The sequence below is a fragment of the Lynx rufus genome, unplaced genomic scaffold (genome assembly GCF_022079265.1).
Source record: "Lynx rufus isolate CCGP_SWC_20201006 ecotype Redwood Valley unplaced genomic scaffold, mLynRuf1.p SCAF_9, whole genome shotgun sequence".
NCBI lineage: Eukaryota > Metazoa > Chordata > Mammalia > Carnivora > Felidae > Lynx > Lynx rufus.
Window position 1 is genome coordinate 59327143 of NW_025814897.1, and position 20575 is coordinate 59347717.

At 56.6% G+C, this 20575-nt stretch overlaps 1 protein-coding gene across 6 annotated transcripts in view; it reads left to right on the forward strand.

Moving 5' to 3' along the window:
* ARAP1 (ArfGAP with RhoGAP domain, ankyrin repeat and PH domain 1) overlaps positions 1-20575 on the forward strand; it is a 65948-nt gene that overhangs the window by 44563 nt on the left and 810 nt on the right. For 2 of the 6 annotated variants that reach the window (XM_047070548.1, XM_047070549.1), the window contains exons 13-34: positions 1434-1519; positions 2691-2873; positions 3965-4139; positions 5313-5447; positions 7755-7890; positions 8162-8264; positions 9118-9313; positions 9585-9636; positions 9755-9918; positions 10066-10278; positions 10572-10677; positions 11111-11258; positions 11347-11433; positions 11521-11589; positions 11895-12012; positions 13361-13474; positions 13705-13850; positions 14377-14409; positions 17963-18045; positions 18790-18840; positions 19002-19065; positions 20318-20467. In XM_047070548.1, the coding sequence (XP_046926504.1) occupies positions 1434-1519; positions 2691-2873; positions 3965-4139; positions 5313-5447; positions 7755-7890; positions 8162-8264; positions 9118-9313; positions 9585-9636; positions 9755-9918; positions 10066-10278; positions 10572-10677; positions 11111-11258; positions 11347-11433; positions 11521-11589; positions 11895-12012; positions 13361-13474; positions 13705-13850; positions 14377-14409; positions 17963-18045; positions 18790-18840; positions 19002-19065; positions 20318-20467 (2612 nt within the window). Of the gene's footprint in view, positions 1-1433; positions 1520-2690; positions 2874-3964; positions 4140-5312; positions 5448-7754; positions 7891-8161; positions 8265-9117; positions 9314-9584; positions 9637-9754; positions 9919-10065; positions 10279-10571; positions 10678-11110; positions 11259-11346; positions 11434-11520; positions 11590-11894; positions 12013-13130; positions 13266-13360; positions 13475-13704; positions 13851-14376; positions 14410-17962; positions 18046-18789; positions 18841-19001; positions 19066-20317; positions 20468-20575 lie in introns of those variants that run through there. The other 4 variants (XM_047070551.1, XM_047070550.1, XM_047070552.1 and 1 more) reach the window with 3 other exon arrangements.

The following is a 20575-nucleotide window of genomic DNA, read 5'->3' on the forward strand; positions in this document are numbered from 1 at the left end:
AGATCAGATGAGGAGGGTGAGAAAGAAAGACTGGAGCCTAAGATTGATTCATCTACTGAACCGGCATTTATTGGGGGTCTCTGGTATGCCAGACACTGTGAGGTACTGGGGATTTGGCTCTCCTGGGAGCTGATGGTGCCCAGGTGGCAGCTTTGGGCAGCTTGAGATGGGGATCTGGGGTGCGGGGGACAGTTCTGGGGAAGGCGCTGAGCTCAGTAAGAAGCCCTGAAGCCTGTGGGACATCTAGGGCAAAGGTCCAGGAGGCCTTGGGCTGTGAGGTCTGGGTGCAGGAAAGAAATGACTCGATTTGGAAAGGTGTCAGCTCACGGAGGCATATGGGTGACTGGAGTGGAAGAGGTGCTCCATGAGAGGTTGCAGAGGGCGTGAGGCTGAAGCCAGAACCAGGCAGTGCTAGGCACTCCTAGAGCCCCAGCCTCCTCCCTACCCCGGGGTCCTTTGTGGGACCTATTGCTGAGCAAGGCTGCATTCCCTCCAGCCCCAACTCCCCCTGCCCTCTCATTCCACAGAGATTTACTAAGTGCTCACTATGTGCTAGACTTTATTCTAGGCACGGAGGCTAGACCCTAAAGCTGACAGTCAAGGTTCCTGCTCTCAGGCAGCTTACATTCTGTTGGGGAGAGGCAGAAAATACATATATGAACCAATAAAAACATCAGGTAATAAAGTGCTAGGCAGAGAATGTGTCTGTCAGGAAGCCCTCTCTGAAGAGATGACATGTCAGCTGAGATCTGGATGGGAGGAAGGAGCAGACCCTGGGGAGATGGGGGAAGAGAATCCAAGCAGAAAGAACTGTGAGGGCAAAGGCCCTGAGGCAGGAATGAGGTTGGTTGATAGGAAGAGGGAAGAGAGTATGGCCCAGGGGGATTGGGGTTGGGGAAAATTCTGAGATGAAGTTGAAGAAGCAGGTAGGGAATTCGTATCTAATCCTGGGGAGCCATTGGAGGGTCTAAAGCAGGGATTTGTTGTAAGGAGATTTGCTTTTTAAAGAGATCACTCTGGGGGCACCTGGCTGGCTCAGTTTGTGTGTGACTCTTGATCTGGGAGGAGGAGGAGGGGGGTGGGAGAGTCATGAGTTCAAGCCCCATGTTGGGCATAGAGCTTACTTAAAAAAAAAAAAAAAAAAAGATCAAAAACATCACTCTGGCTGGGCTGTGCAGAGAGTGGCTGTGGGGGGTGACGTGGGGGGAGCGGGGGCACTGCTGCAGGAGCCCAGGTGACTTTACAGGGCTCAGTTCTGTGGTGCTAAGAGCAGGGGGATGCGTGGCTGGTTTCCAGAGTGGTGTGTGAGTGACCTCTCCCTGTCTGCCCTGGATGGGCTCTATGGGGAGGCAAGGATGGGGGGAAGGTTAGTGCTTATATGAAGGAGAGCGCCCTAAAGACCCATGACCCTGAGTCTAGCCCTCTGTCTATAGGGGAGCACCGTGGCCTAGGCGCTGGGGTCTCCAAGGTGCGGAGCCTGAAGATGGACAGGAAGGTGTGGACGGAAACACTCATTGAGGTGGGGAGGCCTTGCCCGCCGCCTACATTTGGGGTCAGCTCCACTCAGCTACTGCCTGGGTCTCCCCCATCTCACAGACCCCGGCACCCTGGAGCTAGAAGAGACCTTGGGGATCATCTAGTGGGTGGGGATTTTGGAAAAGTTGATTTTTGGCAAAGTCAGCAAACTGGCCAGTGAGCTAAGAATGTTTCTACAGTTTTAAAGGGTTGTAAAAAAAAAAAGGAATATACCACAGAAACTGTCCTGCAGAGCCTAAAATGTTGTTTCATCTTCACTCACATATGCCAGTGGGTGTGAGTATGCACGTTTGGGGGCATACTTACATGTGCATATGTGCCTGTGTACTTGGGGTTCCCAGGTACTGACACGTGTGGTGGTCACAGAGGAGAACCGTGCAATGGGAGGCTGACCACACGGGCCTACCTGACAGCCCCAGCCACGCTTCAGTTTGGGTGTCACATCTCCTGTGAGTTAGGGTTAGAATCCCCAGGTTAAACATGAGGACACTGAGGCTCAGGGAGAGAAAATGACTTGCTCAAAGTCACAGAGTAAGTCGGTGGTGGTGGAGCCTGTTTCTGCTTTATTCTCTTCTGTGACCCAGCACCCCACACAGGGCCTGACAAGGAGGCAGGGTGGGGGGCCCAGGAAATGGCTGTGGAATGAATGATCAGCAGGATGAAGGGATTAATAGACTAGTCCCCTGGTTACTGGATTCTTGCATCTGCCCCCCAGCATTAGCCCCTGCTCCTCCTCCCCTGAGCCCAGAGAGGAATGTCAAGGACAGGAGAGGTTTCCAAAATCCCTACCCACTCCATTGGCTAACAGGTCAGCCGCCGCCCCCAACCCGTGACCCTTGCCCAGGCTGTGATAGCCTCAGGAATACAGAGTTCCAGATGTGGGACCGGGTGGGGGAAATAGTAAGGCCCCCAACCAGGCACCAGGCCTGGGGCGTCTACCTGGCAGACGGTCTGCCTCTCGTCCTGTCGTTGAGCTGAGGGACTAGGCTTGGGCTCACAGCCACCAGCCGGCCAGGCTGCCCCTCAGCTTCCCCGATTGGAAAGTGGGTAGGTGGCCTGGCTCTCCCAGCCCCTTGCCTGACAACCTCGAAGATTTTATAAGAACCGGCCTCTGGACATAGGCTGCCTCTCTAACCTCTTGCCCAAACCCACAGCTCTTCTTACAGCTGGGCAATGGCCCTGGGAACCGCTTCTGGGCAGCCAATGTACCCCCCAGTGAGGCTCTGCAGCCCAGCAGCAGCCCCAGTGCCCGGCGGCGCCACCTGGAGGCCAAATACCGTGAGGGCAAGTACCGCCGCTATCACCCGCTCTTTGGCAACCAGGAGGAACTGGACAAGGTCAGGGCACTGGGCCTCTGGGGCTCCTGGAGACCACCCACTTTCTTTCTGCTCCCCTCATTGCTCTCTGTGTTTCAACTCATCTTTTGCATCAGCTCAGAGCGATGAGCTTGGTATATAGGGAAACTGAGGCCCAGAGGGCAGAAGAACCCTGCCTGAGCCACAGGGAGAGTTGGAGCAAAGCAAGGAGGAGTCAGGCCTGACCCTTGGGCCAAGGCCACATCCCCAGCATCTGTCTGCCTCCCTCCCCTCTTGATTCCTCTGTCTCCCGAACCGTCCTGCTCCTTGTGAATCCTGCCAAAAGGAGTGAACTTGATGGGGATGCTATTTCCTGTCAGGCTCATGAAAAACAGCTGGCTGCTCTGACCCCCCCCCCCCATCCACACCCCACTCAAGATGAGGCCCCACATGGGCCCCAGGCCCTGACAGGCTGGGAGCCAAGCCCCGGGCCCTGGTCTGGCTCAGCCTGAGTGGGAGGTAGCCTGCTCCGAGGCAGGGGGATGCCACTGTGACCTCTGATTGGCCTTCAGCCCCTCCCCCCAAGCAGCCCCACCCAGGAAGGCTCAGTCTAGCTAGAAGCCCAGTGGGAGCCAGACCTCCACCTCCCAGGAACCCAGGCGTCCAGCCCCCAGCCCAGCCCAGTCTAGCCCGCCAGCTAGGAGGGGCAGCAACTCCCATTGGTTGAGAGGGCTGGGCAGGCAGTGAGGAATTCAAATGTGGGAGGAATTAGCTACAAAGCACCCCGCTCTGCCCTTCCACAAGGCAGAGGGAGCTTGAGATCCTCTAGAGAACAGGCTTGGCGGCTGACTGGATCCCAGGGGCTGCCAGCAGGGGTGAGCCCTGGGCCACTCGGATCCCCAGCCTCTGCAGGGCAGCCCCTACCTACCCTCCTAACCCCTTGGCCTTTCTCTTCCTCCCCCTTTCCTCTCTGGCTTTCTTCCTGCCTCTTTTCTCTTTCAACCTGAGGATGGGCCCCCAGACTTGGGTGACTCCTTCCACTCCCTTCCTCTCTTCCCCCAGGCCCCCTTTCCCACTGTCCCCCCACTCTGACTTAGGCTGACCCTCCCCTCCCTCTTCCTCCCTCCTCCCAGGCTCTGTGTGCTGCAGTCACTACCACAGACCTGGCTGAGACCCAAGCTCTCCTGGGCTGTGGGGCTGGAGTCAACTGCTTCTCAGGGGACCCTGAGGCCCCCACGCCCCTGGCTCTTGCCGAGCAGGCAGGGCAGGCGCTGCAGATGGAATTCCTACGGAACAACCGGACCACGGGTAAGTGGCTGATGGGACTGTCCACCTCGAGGGATGGGGCCTCCCTGCTGCCACCGTCTGGCCTTTTGAAAGGGGTGCTGGGTGGGGGTCGCCAGAAGCGGTGTATCACCCTGTGGGGTTAGATATGCGTACCACGTGGGCTGTGATAGCAGCTCCTTGAGGGGCCCTACAACAGCGTGTGACTTGGGGTCTGTTTGGGTTTGCATGTCAGTGTACATTTGTGCATCTGGCTTCCCCCTCGTACGTGTGTCCCTTTGTGTCTGTCTCTGCATCTCTTTCTGGATTTGTGGGTCCCGCCCAGACCTGCAGCAGGGCCTTCTGCCTGCCACCGTCTGGGCATCTCTGAGCTGCTGCAGATCTGCGTTTCCTCACACCTGGGGGTGTCGAGGGCTTTGGAGTTTGTGTGTGTACAGAGTAGCTGAGTTGCTGTGTGGGGGTTGCATTTCTCTATGTGCGAGTGGCCCACAATGGCAGCCCTGTCTGCTGCTTTGTCTGGGTGGGGCTCTGTCACAGACTGGGGTTGGGGCCCATTTGGCTATCACTCTCCGGGTGAGTGAGGAGGGGATGGCGGGGGTGAGCCCTGCCGGTCATGGCCCAGGGCTGGCCTCTGGGGCCATATCCCAGGACTGAGGGTGGAGCTCAGCGGCCAGAGCTCGGCTCGTGGCCACGGGTGGGTGGGGTGTGCTGGGCTGGAGCAAGCCCAGGTGTCCAGGGAGGCACAGGAGACCACCCAGCTGGCTTGAGCTTTGGGACCGCTGGGAGCGGGACTGGAGCCGGGCTGCTTCCTTAGGCTTTGCATTGTCTGGGACAGACCTCCTTCTGGGGATTGTTAGTGAGTTTGCCAAGACCCCTCATTCTAGTGTGCTAGCCCTGTGCCTCAACAGAGAAAGTGGGGTAGGCTGGGCTGGGGAGTTGGGGGGCTTCCTGGCAGGGAAGGTACTGGAGCTGGGCCTTGGAACTAGGGTGGAATTTGCACAAGCGGGAGGAGGTGGAGAATGACTTGGGCAAAGCCCTGGATGTGGCACTGAGACCCTGAAGGTGATAAAGGACTGGTGGCTTGAATGTAAGCTCGGATGCTCGACCCAGGCAGGGGCGAGGGGAGACACCCTGGGATGGTGAGCACGAGCAGCCGTTCCTCACCATACACCCCACCCCCCAACACCTTCCCTAAAGAGGTGCCTCGGCTGGATTCAGCGAAGCCTCTGGAAAAGCACTACTCAGTTGTCTTGCCGACTGTGAGCCACAGTGGCTTCCTCTACAAGACTGCTTCTGCCGCCAAGCTGCTGCAGGACCGCCGTGCCCGGGAAGGTGGGTGTTTGGCCAGACCCCATTCTTGCCATGGTGTTCTGGCATGGTGGCCGGGCCAGAGAAGTCAGGGCTGTCTGCACTGGTGACCAAGGAGGGTGCCAAGTATACTCTGGCAGAGTCACCCTAGAGGGCTTCCAGGATGTGGTCTCTAGTACATAGTAGATGCTTAATAAATGGGCCGATAGGGGTGGGAGTGGGGCCTGGCACTGCGGAGCAAGTCACTGCTAGAGTGCCTTTAGGCTATAAAAGCCTTGATTGAGCGCCTGCTGGGTGCTGGGCCTCTGATAGTTAGAGCCAGACAGAGCTAAGCTCAGAGCTCCGCCCCTTCGTCCTCTCTGCCTTCCATTTGCTCCCCAGCTCTGAGTACAATCCGCAGTCCTTCCCATATCCCACAAGGACCTGCCAGTCAGCCCTCCTACCCTGTGACTTCTGACCCCTCTCCCCTCACTCACTCTGCTCCAGCTTTACTGGCCTCCTTGCTGTTTCTCACACATGTATATTTACTTCCACCAGGGCCTTTACATTTGCTCTGCCCCCTGCCCAAAATGATTTTCGCCAAAATATCTGCACGATCAGTCTCTCACTTCAGTCGGATCTCTGTTTATTTTATTTTATTTTTAATGTTTTAATGTTTATTTATGTTTGAGAGAGAGAGAGCAAGAGTGGAAGGGGCAGAGAGAGGGAGACAGATTCCAAAGCAGGGGCTCCACGCTGACAGCAGTGAGCCCAATGAGGGGCTAGGACTTGCCAACCGTGAGATCATGACCTGAGCTGAAGTCAGATGTTTAACTGACTGAGCCACCCAGGTGCCCCGAGTCAGGTCTCTGTTTAAATGTTACTCCTTAGAGGGAGGCCTGGGTGACTCAGTCAGTTAAGCGTCCATCTTCGGCTCAGGTCACAGTCTCACAGTTCATGAGTTTGAGCCCCATACTGGGCTCTCTGCTGTCAGCGTGGAGCCCACTTCGGATCCTCTGTTGCCCTCTCGTTCTGCCCCTTCCCTGTTCACCCACACACACGTGCGCTCTCTCACTCTCTCTCCCTCAAATAAACAAACATTAAAAAAAAAATGTTACTCCTTAGAGACTTCATCCATAACCATTTTACCCAAATTAGCACGCTCTATTTACTTTTACCCTAACTTCATGCCACTTATCTGACGTTAATTTGTCTGCGTATAGATGTATCTATTGATTCTCTGTGCCACACTGGAATATAAGCTCCTCTCGGCCACCACTGTAGCCCCAGCACCTAGAACAGCTCCTAGCACAGTGGGCACTTGGCAGACATCACAGGATGAAAAGTGACCGAGGCAGGGCTGCTGCTTCTGGAGGGCCCCAGCCTGGGGAGCAGACTCTGGGACACACTGCCCTCAGAGGGCAGATGGCATATCCTCGCAGATAGGACAAGAGACAGTGTCTGCTTTGGGAACATTATTGAGACCATTGCTCCCTGCGTCCCTCAGCACCCCTCTGTGACACCCTCTAATACCCAAAGAGATTTCTTTGGAACTCTGTGCTGTTCACCACCTCACTGCCCCTGGGGCACTGCCCCTCGTCTGCCTCCTTCTGCCTGATAATGTCATTTATGTAACTGCTTGAGTCATCCTTTTTGCCCTGGATGCCAGGAAGCTCTGAGCCAATGTGAAGCTCAATGCTACGAACTATATAAGCCTGCGTGGCCTTGACATTCTGTTCTTTCTCCTGCCTTTCCTGGTCCAGATCCCCATTGCTGTTCCTTTATGGGATCTTGTCAGTTTTCTCAGTGCCATTATAGGAGGAAACATAGAGCAATGTGTGTCACTGGCAGGGGAGGGTGGGAGCATGGGGTGGGCATGGAAACTTTCTGTGACATATGGGCTGTTCTTAAAGGATGGAGGGTGTGGGTGGAGGAAACAAGGTGAGCAAAAGTGGTAAAGGCGAGGTATATGCCCAGAAGTGGTTGGAGAGGAGGGTAGGGGCAGACCCAGCAGGGCCTTGAATGCCAGTCTGAGGTGTATAGAATAAGGGGAGCATGGCAAAGTTCTGAGCACGGGAAGGACGGAGTCTGGTTTTACTTAGATCACTTTTGAATCTTGGAAGAAGCAAGTCGAGGCACCAATGAAGAAGTCACTGCAGTGGTTCAGGGGAGAGGCGTGGGCTGGGCTGGGGCGGCAGGCTGCAGGGAGGAGGATGGAATCAGGGGAAGCTTGTGAGTTAGAACGAAGAGGACATGAGTCAGGTGGGAGTCGGGGCCCAGGGAGGATACAGAGGGGGTTTTCAGGAGAGGGCAGGGGCTCCCTCATGGCTCCCCTGCCCAACTTCTTCCCAGAGTTCAGCCGACGCTGGTGTGTCCTTAGCGACGGGGTCCTGAGCTACTATGAGAATGAGCGGGCAGTGACCCCCAACGGCGAGATTCGGGCCAGTGAGATTGTGTGCCTGGCAGTGCCCCCTCCTGACACCCACGGGTGAGTATCCCTGGGGCAGAATCACAGACTCTTATTGCTGTGAGATCCAAGCCCCCATTCAGGAGATAGGGAAACAGGCCCAGAGAGGGTCAGAACCTTCCCAGGGTCACAGAGCAAACCCTGTGGGTCTCCAGAGGCCCCAGTTTAGGACTTTCCCATCCCTTCTTAGGGGGCCAGGGAAAGGGCAGGGGGCAGGGGATGGCGGCAAGGCTGGGCAGGGTGGGTCATGGCTGGGTTGAGTGGGCCTGAATCCTGACCTGTGTATCTACAGCTTTGAGCACACCTTTGAGGTGTACACGGAGGGAGAGCGGCTGTACCTGTTTGGTCTGGAGAGTGCAGAGCTGGCTCGTGAGTGGGTCAAGTGCATTGCTAAGGTGGGCCTGAGTTAGTGGACAGGTGTGGGAAGTCTGACAGGGGCTGGGGTGGGATCTCCCGGCTGATCCCGTGTACCCCATCTCTCCTGCCTCATGAATGGAGGGAGCAGACATAGGGCAGGCTTCTGGGGCCAAGAGCCAGATATGTCAGCATCTGCAGCCCCCTAGGGGGGACGTCAAGAGACCGGTCTCAACCATGTGGAAGAAGGGCTGTGAGCTTTGCACTCCACAGGTGCTCAATACAATAATGTGTAACAGCCATGTTAGGATAGATAGTGCTGACTCCAGGAAGAGTGAGCATCTTGTTCAGGAGCAAAGAGGCAGGGAGGCTGCAGAGCTCTGTCCTGGGGATTAGAGCCAGGCGCCCTCTGGGTCCCCCTGTGCTGTGAGGGCCTGTGACTCTTATTTACTCGGTCTCTGATCAGTCATCTGTGAGCCTTCTTGACGGTTAGTCCTCTGAGCTCTGGGAACCCAGATGAACCAGTCTTGGTCCTGGCTCTTCAATAGCTCCTTTGCTGATGGGGGAGACAGCTGGGTCCCTGACAGCAAGAATACTGTGGTCAGTGCCGCAATAGAGGGCAGAAAAGGGGCATCCCTGAAGGTGTCTGGGAACGTTTTCCTGAGGAGGGAACATAAGAGTGCGTATGAGTGGGGCATGATACCTGAGTTTATTTACTGTGCTAGGTCCTGCCCAGGGGAAGAGAGGAGGCAGCAAGGTGGGAAATGGGTATATGCCTACAAGCCAAAGAGCCTGGGGCAAGGGGTGGGGGTGGGGGAGGGGGGAGGCCAGCATTGCTGTTGGCTGATGCGGTCTCTTTGGCCACCTCCCCTTTTCCTCTGGCCTCCCCATCAGGCGTTCATACCTCCCCTGGCTGAAGATCTGCTGGCCCGGGATTTTGAGCGGCTTGGGCGCCTACCCTACAAAGCTGGCCTGAGCCTACAGCGGGCCCAGGAGGGCTGGTTCTCCCTCACTGGCTCCGAGCTCCGTGCTGTCTTCCCAGAGGGGCCCTGCGAGGAGCCGCTCCAACTTCGGAAACTGCAGGAGCTTTGTGCGTGGACCTAGACCTGGGCCCCCAACTTCCAGGGCACCCTATCCTGGGCTCCCAGGCCCCCAGCCCTTCCCTGGAAGTCTGAACTCTACCCTGGCCTGGCCAGAAGGAGCCAGCCTGCCCTCTTATGTCCTCTCCTGCCCTTAGGGTGTATCTCAGCGACTCCATATATTGGTGGGTGGGTCCCAGGGATGTATGTGCCCAGAGAACCTCAGGAGGGAGTCGGTTGGGGACCATGAACAAGGCCTTACCTCGACCGGCCCCTCCACAGCCGTCCAAGGGGACAGCGAGAACCAGGTGCTGGTGCTGGTGGAGCGAAGGAGGTGAGCCCTGGCCTCCCTGGGGGGCTCTGAGAAGCCCGCGGCAGTCTGTCTGACAGGCTTGGGAGGGGTAGGGCAGGGGTAGGCTCCCAAGTGACTGACTATCCCCCCCCACACCCAGGACGCTGTACATCCAGGGGGAGCGGCGGCTGGACTTCACAGGCTGGCTGGGGGCCATCCAGAAAGCAGCGGCCAGCTCCGGGGACACGCTGTCGGAGCAGCAGCTCGGAGACTCAGATATCCCAGTGATCGTCTACCGCTGTATAGACTACATCACGCAGTGTGGTGAGCCCCGCCCCTGTAACACAGACCCCGCCCAGGGAGGCTGACCTCTTGCGTCTCCCCCACCACCGGCCAAACCCCGCCTTCCCAGGATCCCTCTGACCTTAGCTGCGAGGCCCCGTCCCCGGCTCAGTGCCACCCCCTCTGCAGGCCTGACTTCTGAGGGCATCTACCGCAAGTGTGGGCAGACATCAAAGACTCAGCGGCTGCTGGAGAGTCTGCGGCAGGACGCTCGGTCTGTGCGCCTCAAGGAGGGCGAGCAGCATGTAGACGATGTCTCCTCAGCTCTCAAGCGCTTCCTGCGAGACCTGCCCGATGGTCTCTTCACTCGCGCCCAGCGCCTAGCCTGGCTAGAGGCCTCAGGTGGGCCCTGTAGTCCTTGCCAGCCTGAAACCCAGGCTAGTGCTGCTGACTTGTCCACTCCTATCTCCAAATTCCCACCCCTCCCCTTCCCATCCAATGAGGCATGCCCCAGGGGATAACCCCTCCCTCCCCCCCACCCCACTGTCTCCCTTACTCCCTCTGCTTCTCCTTCCCTTGTCACTCTATACAGGAAGTGCTATTCACCTAGGAGGAAAGGCAGAGCAGCCAGAAGGGTGGGACAGGGGAGGTGGTTATGGGGGGCCTCCTGACCTGATCTATTTCCCCCCACCCAGAGATTGAGGACGAGGAGGAGAAAGTCTCCAGATACAGAGAGCTCTTGGCACATCTGCCTCCAGTCAACCGAGCCACAGTGAAGGCCCTTATCAGCCACCTGTACTGGTGAGGAACATTATTATTGTATGGCTCTGGGGGGTTGGGGTGGAAAAGATTCTTCTACTCCTTCCTGGCTGACTGCCCTCCCCACAGAACCAGGTAGGCCTGGGAACTGAATGTAGACTTTTGATGTGCCCTGATCTTGGACCCTTTGTCTCCCAACTTACTTCCTGCAGGGTGGGAGAATAGAGGTGGTTTCACCTGGGACCCAGGGGACCTTGGCCAAATCTCCCAGCTTCCCAGCTCTGTTCTTCCCCAGGACCTACGGCATGGCCAGAAAGACTATTCCCATCTCCCCTTAACTGGTGGTTCACTCTGACCAGGACTTTCCCTGGCCTCCCTCCAGGAGTCAGTTGTGGACCTGCCTGGAATTGGGAAGGTGAAGTGGGGAGGTTCTGGGCTGGACTTCTCACTTAGGGCTCTGTCTTCCCCTGTCCAGCGTCCAGTGCTTCTCAGACACAAACCAGATGAACACGCACAACCTGGCTATTGTGTTTGGACCCACGCTCTTCCAGACAGATGGACAGGACTACAAGGCTGGCCGTGTGGTAGAAGACCTCATCGGCCACTATGTGGTGGTGTTTAGCGTGCGTCCCCCGCCAGTGGGCACTGGAGGGCAGGGACGGGCCCCTTGGATGGCAGTGATCATCTGTTCCTGTGTCTTTCTCCTCCCAGGTGGATGAGGAAGAGCTGAGGAAGCAGCGGGAAGAGATCACTGCCATTGTGAAGATGCGTGTGGCTGGCACTGCCAGCGGGACCCAGGTGAAAGACTGGGCCTGGGGTAGGATGCTCAGGATAGCTGCCTGCACCCACTTTCCCTGCCTCTAGCTGAGCCCTGTCTTTTCACAGCATGCCGGTGACTTCATCTGCACAGTGTACCTGGAGGAGAAGAAGGCGGAAACCGAGCAGCATATCAAGGTGAGAGCTAGGGACCTAGGAGCCAGAGGAGCAGAGAAGTCAGGCTGGGCCAGGCACAGGCTCAGGTGACCAGGGGAGCAGGGCTTCTATCCCAAGGGGAGCCCTGGTTTGGAACCTGTGTCTGGCTGGTGCCAGGGCCTGTCTCTTTGCCTCCTCCCCGGACGGTGGTCATCGGGACACTTAGAGACACCCTTCTAGTATCCCAGGACCCGAAGGGTGGGCTCGGCCCCTGGATCACAGCAAGGTTGTGGGAGAGCAGGGGCAGGGACAGGGTAGGCTGACCTCTTCCTCCTTGGCCACTGCAGATCCCAGCAGCCATGACAGCTGAGGAGCTCACCCTAGAGATCCTGGATCGCAGGAATGTGGGCATCAGGGAGAGGGACTACTGGACCTGCTTTGAGGTCAATGAGAGGGAGGAGGCAGGTAGGTGGCCACCAGGATTTGTGCAGGGTATGGTGTGGCCTGTACTTGTCTGAGCTGCTGCCCCAGTCTGTCCTCCCCTACCCCGCAGCGTGGCAACAGTGGTGGTCAAGGGAGTCTTGGATGATAGATGCTGCTTCCACACTGTCACCTCCATGATGGTGGTGGTGGCATGGTGGGGGGCCGGGGGGAGTTGAGGTGATGGCTATAATGTGGCTGATGGGAAGGAGGTTGATGGTATCAACTGTGATGGTGCTTTCTCAGTGTCAGTGAGAATGGTGTTCTTGCGAGGGTGGCGATGCTGAATTTGATAATGGGATTGATGGTGAAGGGGGCAGTAGGTGGTGATGACCGTGCAAGAGGGGTCAGGCAGGGTGGGGTGGGGTGGTGTTTGTAAGGGTGGTTGTGACAGTGTTGTGAGGGTACCTTGGTGGTGAAGACAGTGATAAAGGCATTTTAGGATGAAAGCAGTGGACAATGAGGGTGTATCTGTCCATTTGTTTTACTGTTATTTGTTGAGTGCCAGACACACAGCCCCTCCCCTTCATGGGGGTAAGTCTTGCATGGAATAGACATTAATCCTGTGGCCACAGCAATAAACATACAACCGAGGCTTGTGATAACTGCCTTGAGTGGCCACTAGAGCTTGTAACAGGGTCTCTGGCTACAGAGTCCCTACCCTAGGAGGTGAAGAGTAGGAGTTGCTTGGTGAAGGGGGAGAAAAGCGTCTCCAGGCAGTGGGAGCGGCACAGGCAGAGGCCCTGTGGTGACCATGGACATCACCCTTTTGAGGAGCTAGAGATAAGGGCAGTGAGGGGGCTGTGTCATGGGGTGGGACTGAAGACAGAGGCAGAGGCGGCCACCCAGCCCGACAACAACGCAAGGCCCCTGAAGGGCTAGTGACTGGGAGTTTGGAGAGGTTGCTACTTGCCGCTGGGTAGGGAGAGGTGAGGAGGGGAATGAGAGCACATGCAGGAGACCCCTCGGAAGGCCACAGTATTAGTCCAAGGACAGATGGTAACGGGCCAGCGTGGCAACAATGATGGACAGAAGTAAAGAGATTTAACATATGGAGGGAAGAGGGGGAGGAAGCTGTGTTTCTGGCTTGAATGGCTCGGCAGGTGGTGTTTTCCCCAACGAGGACACGGGAAAGATCACTGGCTTCGGTTGGAACAGCTTTGGTCCCAGCCAGTTGTGTCAGACCTGAAGCTCGAGCGTGGAAAGGGTAGTCCTGATGGTGATGTGTTGTGGCTATGGTAGGTGGCGGGAGTGGTGCTCACTTACGTGTAGGTGATATGTGGGTGTGCCAGCCCTCGGTCCCTCAGTAACAGCGGGTGTGACCTCCCCCCAGAGCGCCCCCTGCACTTTGCGGAGAAGGTGCTGCCCATCCTGCACGGGCTGGGCACGGACAGCTACCTGGTGGTGAAGAAGCACCAGTCCATGGAGGCCATGCTGCTGTACCTGGGTAGGTGGTGTGCCTGGGTGGGTGGCGCCTGCAGGGCTGGGCAGACTGGTGGGTCCCTCCATCTGAAGCCCAGGCAGGAGCAGCTTGGGCAGAGGGTGCCATGTGGGCAGGCCTCTTTGGTGGCTGGGGCAGGCTGGGGCAGTTTCCTTCATCCTGGCATGCTCCCCTGGGTGTCTGTATCCATGGGCAGGGGGTTGGTGCAGCCCACGCCCACTCCAGTCTTCCCCCAGCCAGCCACGTAGGCGACACCAAGCACGGCATGATGAAGTTCCGTGAGGACCGTAGCCTCCTGGGCCTGGGCCTGCCCTCAGGTGGCTTTCACGACCGATACTTCATCCTCAACAGCAGCTGCCTGCGGCTCTACAAGGAGGTCCGGGTAAGTGACCCCAGGGGGTCGTGCCCTGCAATGAGCGTCTGTACCCAAGTGTGCTCACACACCCATTCACAAACATTCGCCAGTGTCTGCCAGTGGGAGCAACCCCATCGCGGGGTCTTGGGGTGGCACAGTGGTGGAGGAGAGCTATAGACTCTCAGGAATCTTCTGCTGTGGCCCTCGGTGGCCGCTCTTCTGTGCCCTGTAGCCTCACTAGGCGCTAGTCTCTGGTGCCATCACGTCAGGCTCATGCTGTCTCACCTGTGCCTGTGTCTTGTCACGGCACCCACAAGAACATGCTATGTGGTGACAGCCCCCGTCGTGGCCCATGCACATCTTGTCACTTCACAGGCTGTACCTCCTCCATGCCCACTCTGTCCACATGCCAGGCGGCCTCCCAGGTCTTGGCACCCTGCCCCCAACATCTTCTGCACATACCTGCCACATCCCGCCATGCACCACCACACACACTGTCCTGGCTGTGGACCCGGACCTCCTTCTTCCATAACTCTGATCCTCTATCAAACAGAGCCAGAGGCCATGGAGCGGGGCCCCTGAGACCGTGAGTAGCTGTGGGCCAACTGCTAGCTGCCTTACACCACCTGGGGGCCAAGTGAGCCTGGCGGGAGCCTGGGGACACAGCCAGAGCTCTTCGCTACCTTCAGGCATGGTTCCCTGCCCTCTTGCCTATCAGCACTGGCTCCCGTCTTTGGGCTTGTGTCCTGGGCTCCTGTCCTTCATCCCCACCCATGCCCCAGAGTCCTTTTCCCAAGAAGGTTGAGCCCCCATCAGTGTGATGCTTTACAGTTTTCCAAAAGACTAGGTGTGGAGGCTGTGGAGCCAGTATCAGAGGCCCCTAGGTTTGAATTAGAGCTCTGACCCTCATCTCCTGCCACCCCTGGAGCCATCCTTGTCCCAGCCATGGAGAGAGTTTCAAGACTATCAGAATGCCCATGCTACTACCCTGATCCTAAAATGCTGGGGTGAGACTAAATGGGCTTGTGGTATAGTTCACCTGTGGTAGGAGTTCCCGCTCAGCCTCCCTGGCTGGTTGCCAACCCTTACATGCACACTTCTGGGAGAGGGGAGCTTATCCACTCCTCCCTTGGGACTGCCCTATCCCTAGAGGGATAGTTTTGCCGGGAGAAGGCCCTTGCTCAAGTTCAGCTGAGAACCTGCCACCTGGGATGCTCCTGTGGGTTCCAGCGATGCCTTAGGGGCCACAGAGCATAGATGTGCTGTACTAATGGGCAGCAGAAATGTATTTCCAATCCAAGGGTCTAACCGGATCTCCCATAGCTATTCCCACCAGTGATTCCAGCCCTTCCTGTCCCTTGCCTCTCCTGAGGACACTGGGCAGGTCTAGCTGTCATGGAGGGAGCAGAGCAGATAGACCAGGATCCTCACCTCCCTCTCTTTGCACATTATACCTCTACTAATGCAGCCTGGGCTCCTACAGATCCTCGTAGGCAATGCCTCCTCTTCTCTCTTTTGCCTCCCTCTATGATTACTTACTTCTGGGCCTGTTCACCCTTCCACTCAGTCTCCCTTGGTTCTGGGATGTTATTTCCCTGATGCCCTCCTTATGATGGTACTTGGAGCGGAGCAAGACCATCATTGTGGGCAGAGAGGAAGGAGGGTGGCTGAGGCACCTGAAAAAGCAGCTGCTAATCCCTTAGCATGGAGGGGAAATGGCACGAGAACTAGAGAAAGGAAAAAGATCTAATGTTTAAGTGAGCCAGGTTTGGTGCCCAGCCCTCCACATACTAGGACATGTCCTCCCACGAGCGTCCTCCGGAGGAGGGGTATTATCCCCATTTCACAGGTGAGAAAACAGGTTTCGAGTGCCTTGCCTAAGGCCATCTCTAGGTAGCCCCATCAGAGCTCTAGCTCTTTATTCCTTGAAGTACAGGAAACAGGGACTCTTTGGCGGAGCTGATCAGTGCTGCTCTCTGAATGGCAGCCACACCTCTGCCCTGACAGAAGCCCCAGGAGGGTGTGGTTTGGCTACTGAGGTGTTGGTAATTCCGGCATTTGCTATTTTATGGAGGAACAGAACAGAATATTTGAAATTGGGACAACACCCAGCAATTCAGGATATGCGAATACCCAGGCCAAGGCCTGGGCATCTTCCATTGTTAAAGACCTTGAAGCACCTGGGAAAGGCACATTCTAGAACAGTCTTGGCTCCAGCAGAGGTCTTTGAGCATCAAGGGGTGAATTTTATTCTTTCCAGTGACCTCATACCTCAGCAATGCTGGAAACATGAGCTCTTTGATTAGAAACGAAGTCCTGCGTTGTCTGATGTACCCCTCGCTCCCCAAATCTCCCCCTCAACCTTCCTGTCTCAGCCATACTCCTGTCACACACGTGCTGCTCATACACCACACACACCAGAGCCTGAGGGAGTGGAGGCCTGAGGATTGTTTTTTCGAATTTTCAGGGAGCCACAGCCTGGTTTGAATTCCTTGATTCCCACAATTCTCTCCACGCCCTGACTGGAACCGTTGTTTCTGTCACACCCACGAGCCTGTTCCTTCCACTGTCAACTCATCTACTCCTTGCTTCTAGTTCTCCCTCCCTGGCACCCACAGCTCAACTTCCTCCGAGCCCTCAGCCTGCTTTCCATTCCCTCAGCCTGCTGCCTTCCATACTTGCAACATGGGTTTTCCCCACGTCCTTTCTTCTGTCGTGCCCAGAGCCTGCTGTTTTCATGTCTACAGCCTAACTTCTTTTGCAACCTCTGTCTCAAGTCTTTCCATCTCCACTACCTGGTTCCTTCCACCCTGCAGTCTGACTTCTTCAGCACTCTCAGCCTTGCTTCTTTCCTGCTGGCTTGGAGGTTTCTTTCTTGTATTTGCCCACCCCTTATTTGCAGCCTGGTTTCCGACCCCACTGCCCGGTTTCCTCCCTGTCCACAGCCCAGTTTCTTCCAGGCCCCCTTGGGCACTTGGTCCTCAGGGAGGATCAGGGCAAAAGCAAGGTAAAAGGTCTCTAGTAAGCCCTCTTAAACCACATTCCCTGTGACAGCACCCAAGTCTCCACTTATCTAGGCAGCCCATCCTTTTGCAGCCTCACAGGGAGTCTACCAATCCCTGAAACTTTCCATCTCCCTGGCCATCCCTTAGTCCCTTCTTTTTGTTCCTGCTGAGGAGCCATGCCTGGGGGTGGCTAGGAGCAATGGTGGGAACAGGGTGGAGGTGGCTCAAACTTTGACCCCCAGTTTTGGTTGTAAGTGAGTCCCCCTCCCCTACCATCCATCCTGGTGCCCTACTGGTGCCGGGAGCCTGGTGGGGGTAGGGCTTCGAGCAGGTGGCTCCCAGAGCAGAAGGAAGGCTCATTAGCTTGACTTCCAATTAGCCTTTACCTTGGGGGTCATTGCTCCCATACCTCTGTCTCGGAGCCAGCCTGTTCCTTCCAACCCCAGACCCATATGCAGAGGTGGGGGCCAGAGGTGAGCATGTCAGTGATCTGGTGCCCCTCCCCAGTACATCGGTCTCTTGCTTCCTGACCTAGACCACTGGAAAGTTCTTCCTTTGGTCTACCAAACAGCAGTTCTGCTTCAGCTTGAGTCATTAGCCTTCCCCTCGTGGAACCAAAGAGCTAATAATTGCTGACCCAACAGGTCTTCTGTTCACACGGTCAACCCTGGAGCCTCCGTGGGGTGGAGAGGGGCAAGGAATCTATAACCGGAGACAAACAGACCCAAGCAGCCAACCGAGGCTCTCAGATCATACACGCTCATTCAGTTTGGTGCCAGAGGGCGAGGTGCAGACTTCTCCCTCCATAGACAAACTGATTCAGCTGATGCTACAAGTCAGTTCTCCAGTTTGTAGGGCAGCAGGAAGGGACTGAGAATCACTCCCTGGTCGTCCTGCTGGAACGGCTGCCTCGGGGACTGAGGGTTGACTGTCTGATGCTGCTGCAGGGAGAGAAACCTGGGGGGAGTGGGGACGTTAGTTGGGCTGGATTGTGAACAGGAAGGGCTTTGTCAGGAGGTTCCCTGTGCTGGGATGCAAATGGGGGGTGGGAAGAGGGAGGAGGGAGGTACCCAGTCACCCCAATTCCCGCCCTGACCGACTGAAGTGTCATCCCTCTGCCTGCCCCCACCCCAGAGTCACCGGCCTGAGAAGGAGTGGCCCGTCAGGAGTCTCAAAGTCTACCTGGGAGTGAAGAAGAAACTCCGGCCACCCACCTGGTTAGCCGGGGCTGGGGCCTGGGAGAGCTCAGAACAGATTGGGGTGGGGGTGGGGTGGGGTTGCGGCACAGTGGGGGCTTTAAACTTGACAGGGGTTGATACCATGGTTCTGAAGGTGTGGTCTCCCAGACCAGCAGCCTCAGCATTACCTGGAAACATGTTAGCAGCCCACATGTTGGTCCCACCCCAGACCTGCTGAGTCACGGATCCTAGGGGGTGGGGCCCGCAGTCTGTATGGTAACAAGCCATTTTGGCGACTCTGATGTTTGCTCATGTTTGAGAACCACTGGCCTTGATTGAAATCCTGTCACTGACTACCTCAGGGATCTTCCTGTGCCTCACTTCCCACATGTGTAGAATGTGGAAAATAATGGTGCACCTGTTTCAAAGGGTGGTTGTAGTATGCTTTTAAGTGGAAAAGTGATGCATAGCCACTATTATTGTTGTTAATTACAGCCACCAGACTTGGTTTTCTGACTTTCTCCTCTCATCTGCTGGCTGTGCCTAGCTGTCTCTCAGAGACTAGGGCAGGCCTGGGTGGGGTGGCATGGGTATAGGGAGCCAAGGGCCTGGGAGGCTGGTGTGAGCTGTGAGAGGAAGAGGCTGTGGCCAGAATGTGCCATGCTTGCAAGAAGGCCCTGAACTGTGCCCCTCGGCTCTGGCCCAGGCTTCTGGGCTCCGTCCCGGGCACCTGGGCTGGGAGGCCTCTGCTGGCAAGTGACTCCATCTGCCCCTCCTCTGCAGCTGGGGCTTCACAGTGGTGCACGAGACAGAGAAACATGAGAAGCAGCAGTGGTGAGTAAGGGCCCTGGCCTGAGACCCCAGGTTGGGAGAGATGGTTGCATGTTCCCTTTGGTTGGGTCCCTTTATTGTCCATATATGCACCCTGCCTGGAGAGCCAGGCAGGCTGCTCAGCCTTGGCAGTGTCCAGATCCGTGCCCTGCCTCGCCCCGCAGGTACCTCTGCTGTGAGACACAGATGGAGCTCCGGGAGTGGTTTGCCACCTTCCTCTTTGTGCAGGTACCAGCTCAGGGTGGGGTCCCGTGAGGCTTCCATTATGGAGAATGGGTGTGTTTGCTTCTTCACTACATAGGGCATCAATTGCATCAAGGAGATTTTGAGTTGCTTTTAATTCTTTTCTTCACTCAGCAAACCCTCCCTAGAGTCCACTTTGGTGCAACCCCAAGCCAGGCATGCTAGAGACAGAGTGCAGACCCCTGCCCTCAGGCACTCCCCATGTAGAAAGGAAAACAGACCTTGAAGTTGCCTGTTAAATAGCCCAATGTGGTCAGTGTATAGAGATAGAGAAAAGCCCAGGGACCCTACCCGCTGGAGGTGGTGGGTGTGGAGGGAAGGCAGCAGGGAGGGGGTGTCATAGGAGCTGAGTCTGAGGATGAGGAAGCCTTCATCAAGCAAAGGCGGTTGGAGGTGGGGGGGCGGGGGCAGGTCGGGGAGGCTTCTAGGCAGAAGGAACAGTTTATTGAAAGGCATGGCAACAGAACCACAGATTGCCCAGTGGGGTGTAAAGAGAAGCCAGGAGTACCAGAAGTTGACGCTGGAAAGAGATTCAGGAGCCAGATCTGAAAGAGCCTTGAAGGCCATGCCAAGGGAGCTGAACTTGACCTAGTCAGCAGTTTTCAGGGAGAGTTTTAAGCAAGGAAGTGGTGTGCAAGTTTGCGTCTGAGAGGGCTCGTTCTAGATGTACCATGCAGGGGAGGACAGGCTGAAGGAGTGAGGTGGCTGCCGCAGTGGGCCAGGTGGGAACAGGCTAGGAGGGGCTTGGGGCCAGAGCAGGGCTGGGGTGAGGGGTTGGGAGTGGGAGGGGTTGGACTTAAGCCACAGATTTTAAACCAGAGCTCAGAATTGTTTAGGGAAAAGGCTGACAGAACGGTGCCAGGGCTGTGGGCTGAGTTCTTTTAGCCCCGAGCTTCCTGGTAGTCAAGCCTAAAGAGAAACAGGCAGATTCTATAGTTTTGTTGGTTCGTGGTGAAAGAAAGCACACACATGTTCCTCTAGAACTGTTTTCTTGGTGCTGCATTCTTGGAGCAGTTTGTTTGTGGACCTGGAGGTGGGGGTTGTTGAGTAACATAACTGGCTGGGTTCTGCCAGGGATACAGTCATGTTCTCCTAACAGCTGCTTCTCATATCGACTGGGATCAAAGCTGAGAGGGTCACCTCAGATCATAGCTGGAGGCGTTTCTGGGAAGGGTGGGTGGATCTGGAGCTGAGTGTCTGGGTGAGCTGAGTGTCCTCCTCTTCCCCTGCTCCCCAGCATGACGGCCTGGTGTGGCCCCCGGAGCCCTCCCGTGTATCCCGGGCAGTGCCTGAGGTCCGGCTGGGCAGTGTTTCGTTGATCCCTCTGCGCGGCAGTGAGAACGAAATGCGAAGGAGTGTGGCCGCCTTTGCTGCGGACCCCCTTTCTGTGAGTAGTTTTCCATCCCTATGGGCAGAGCCCTGGGACCTGGCTGCTGCCCGCCTCCCACCTGACTCACCCGATTGCCCCCTGGCCCCCTCCCTCCAGCCTCCTAGC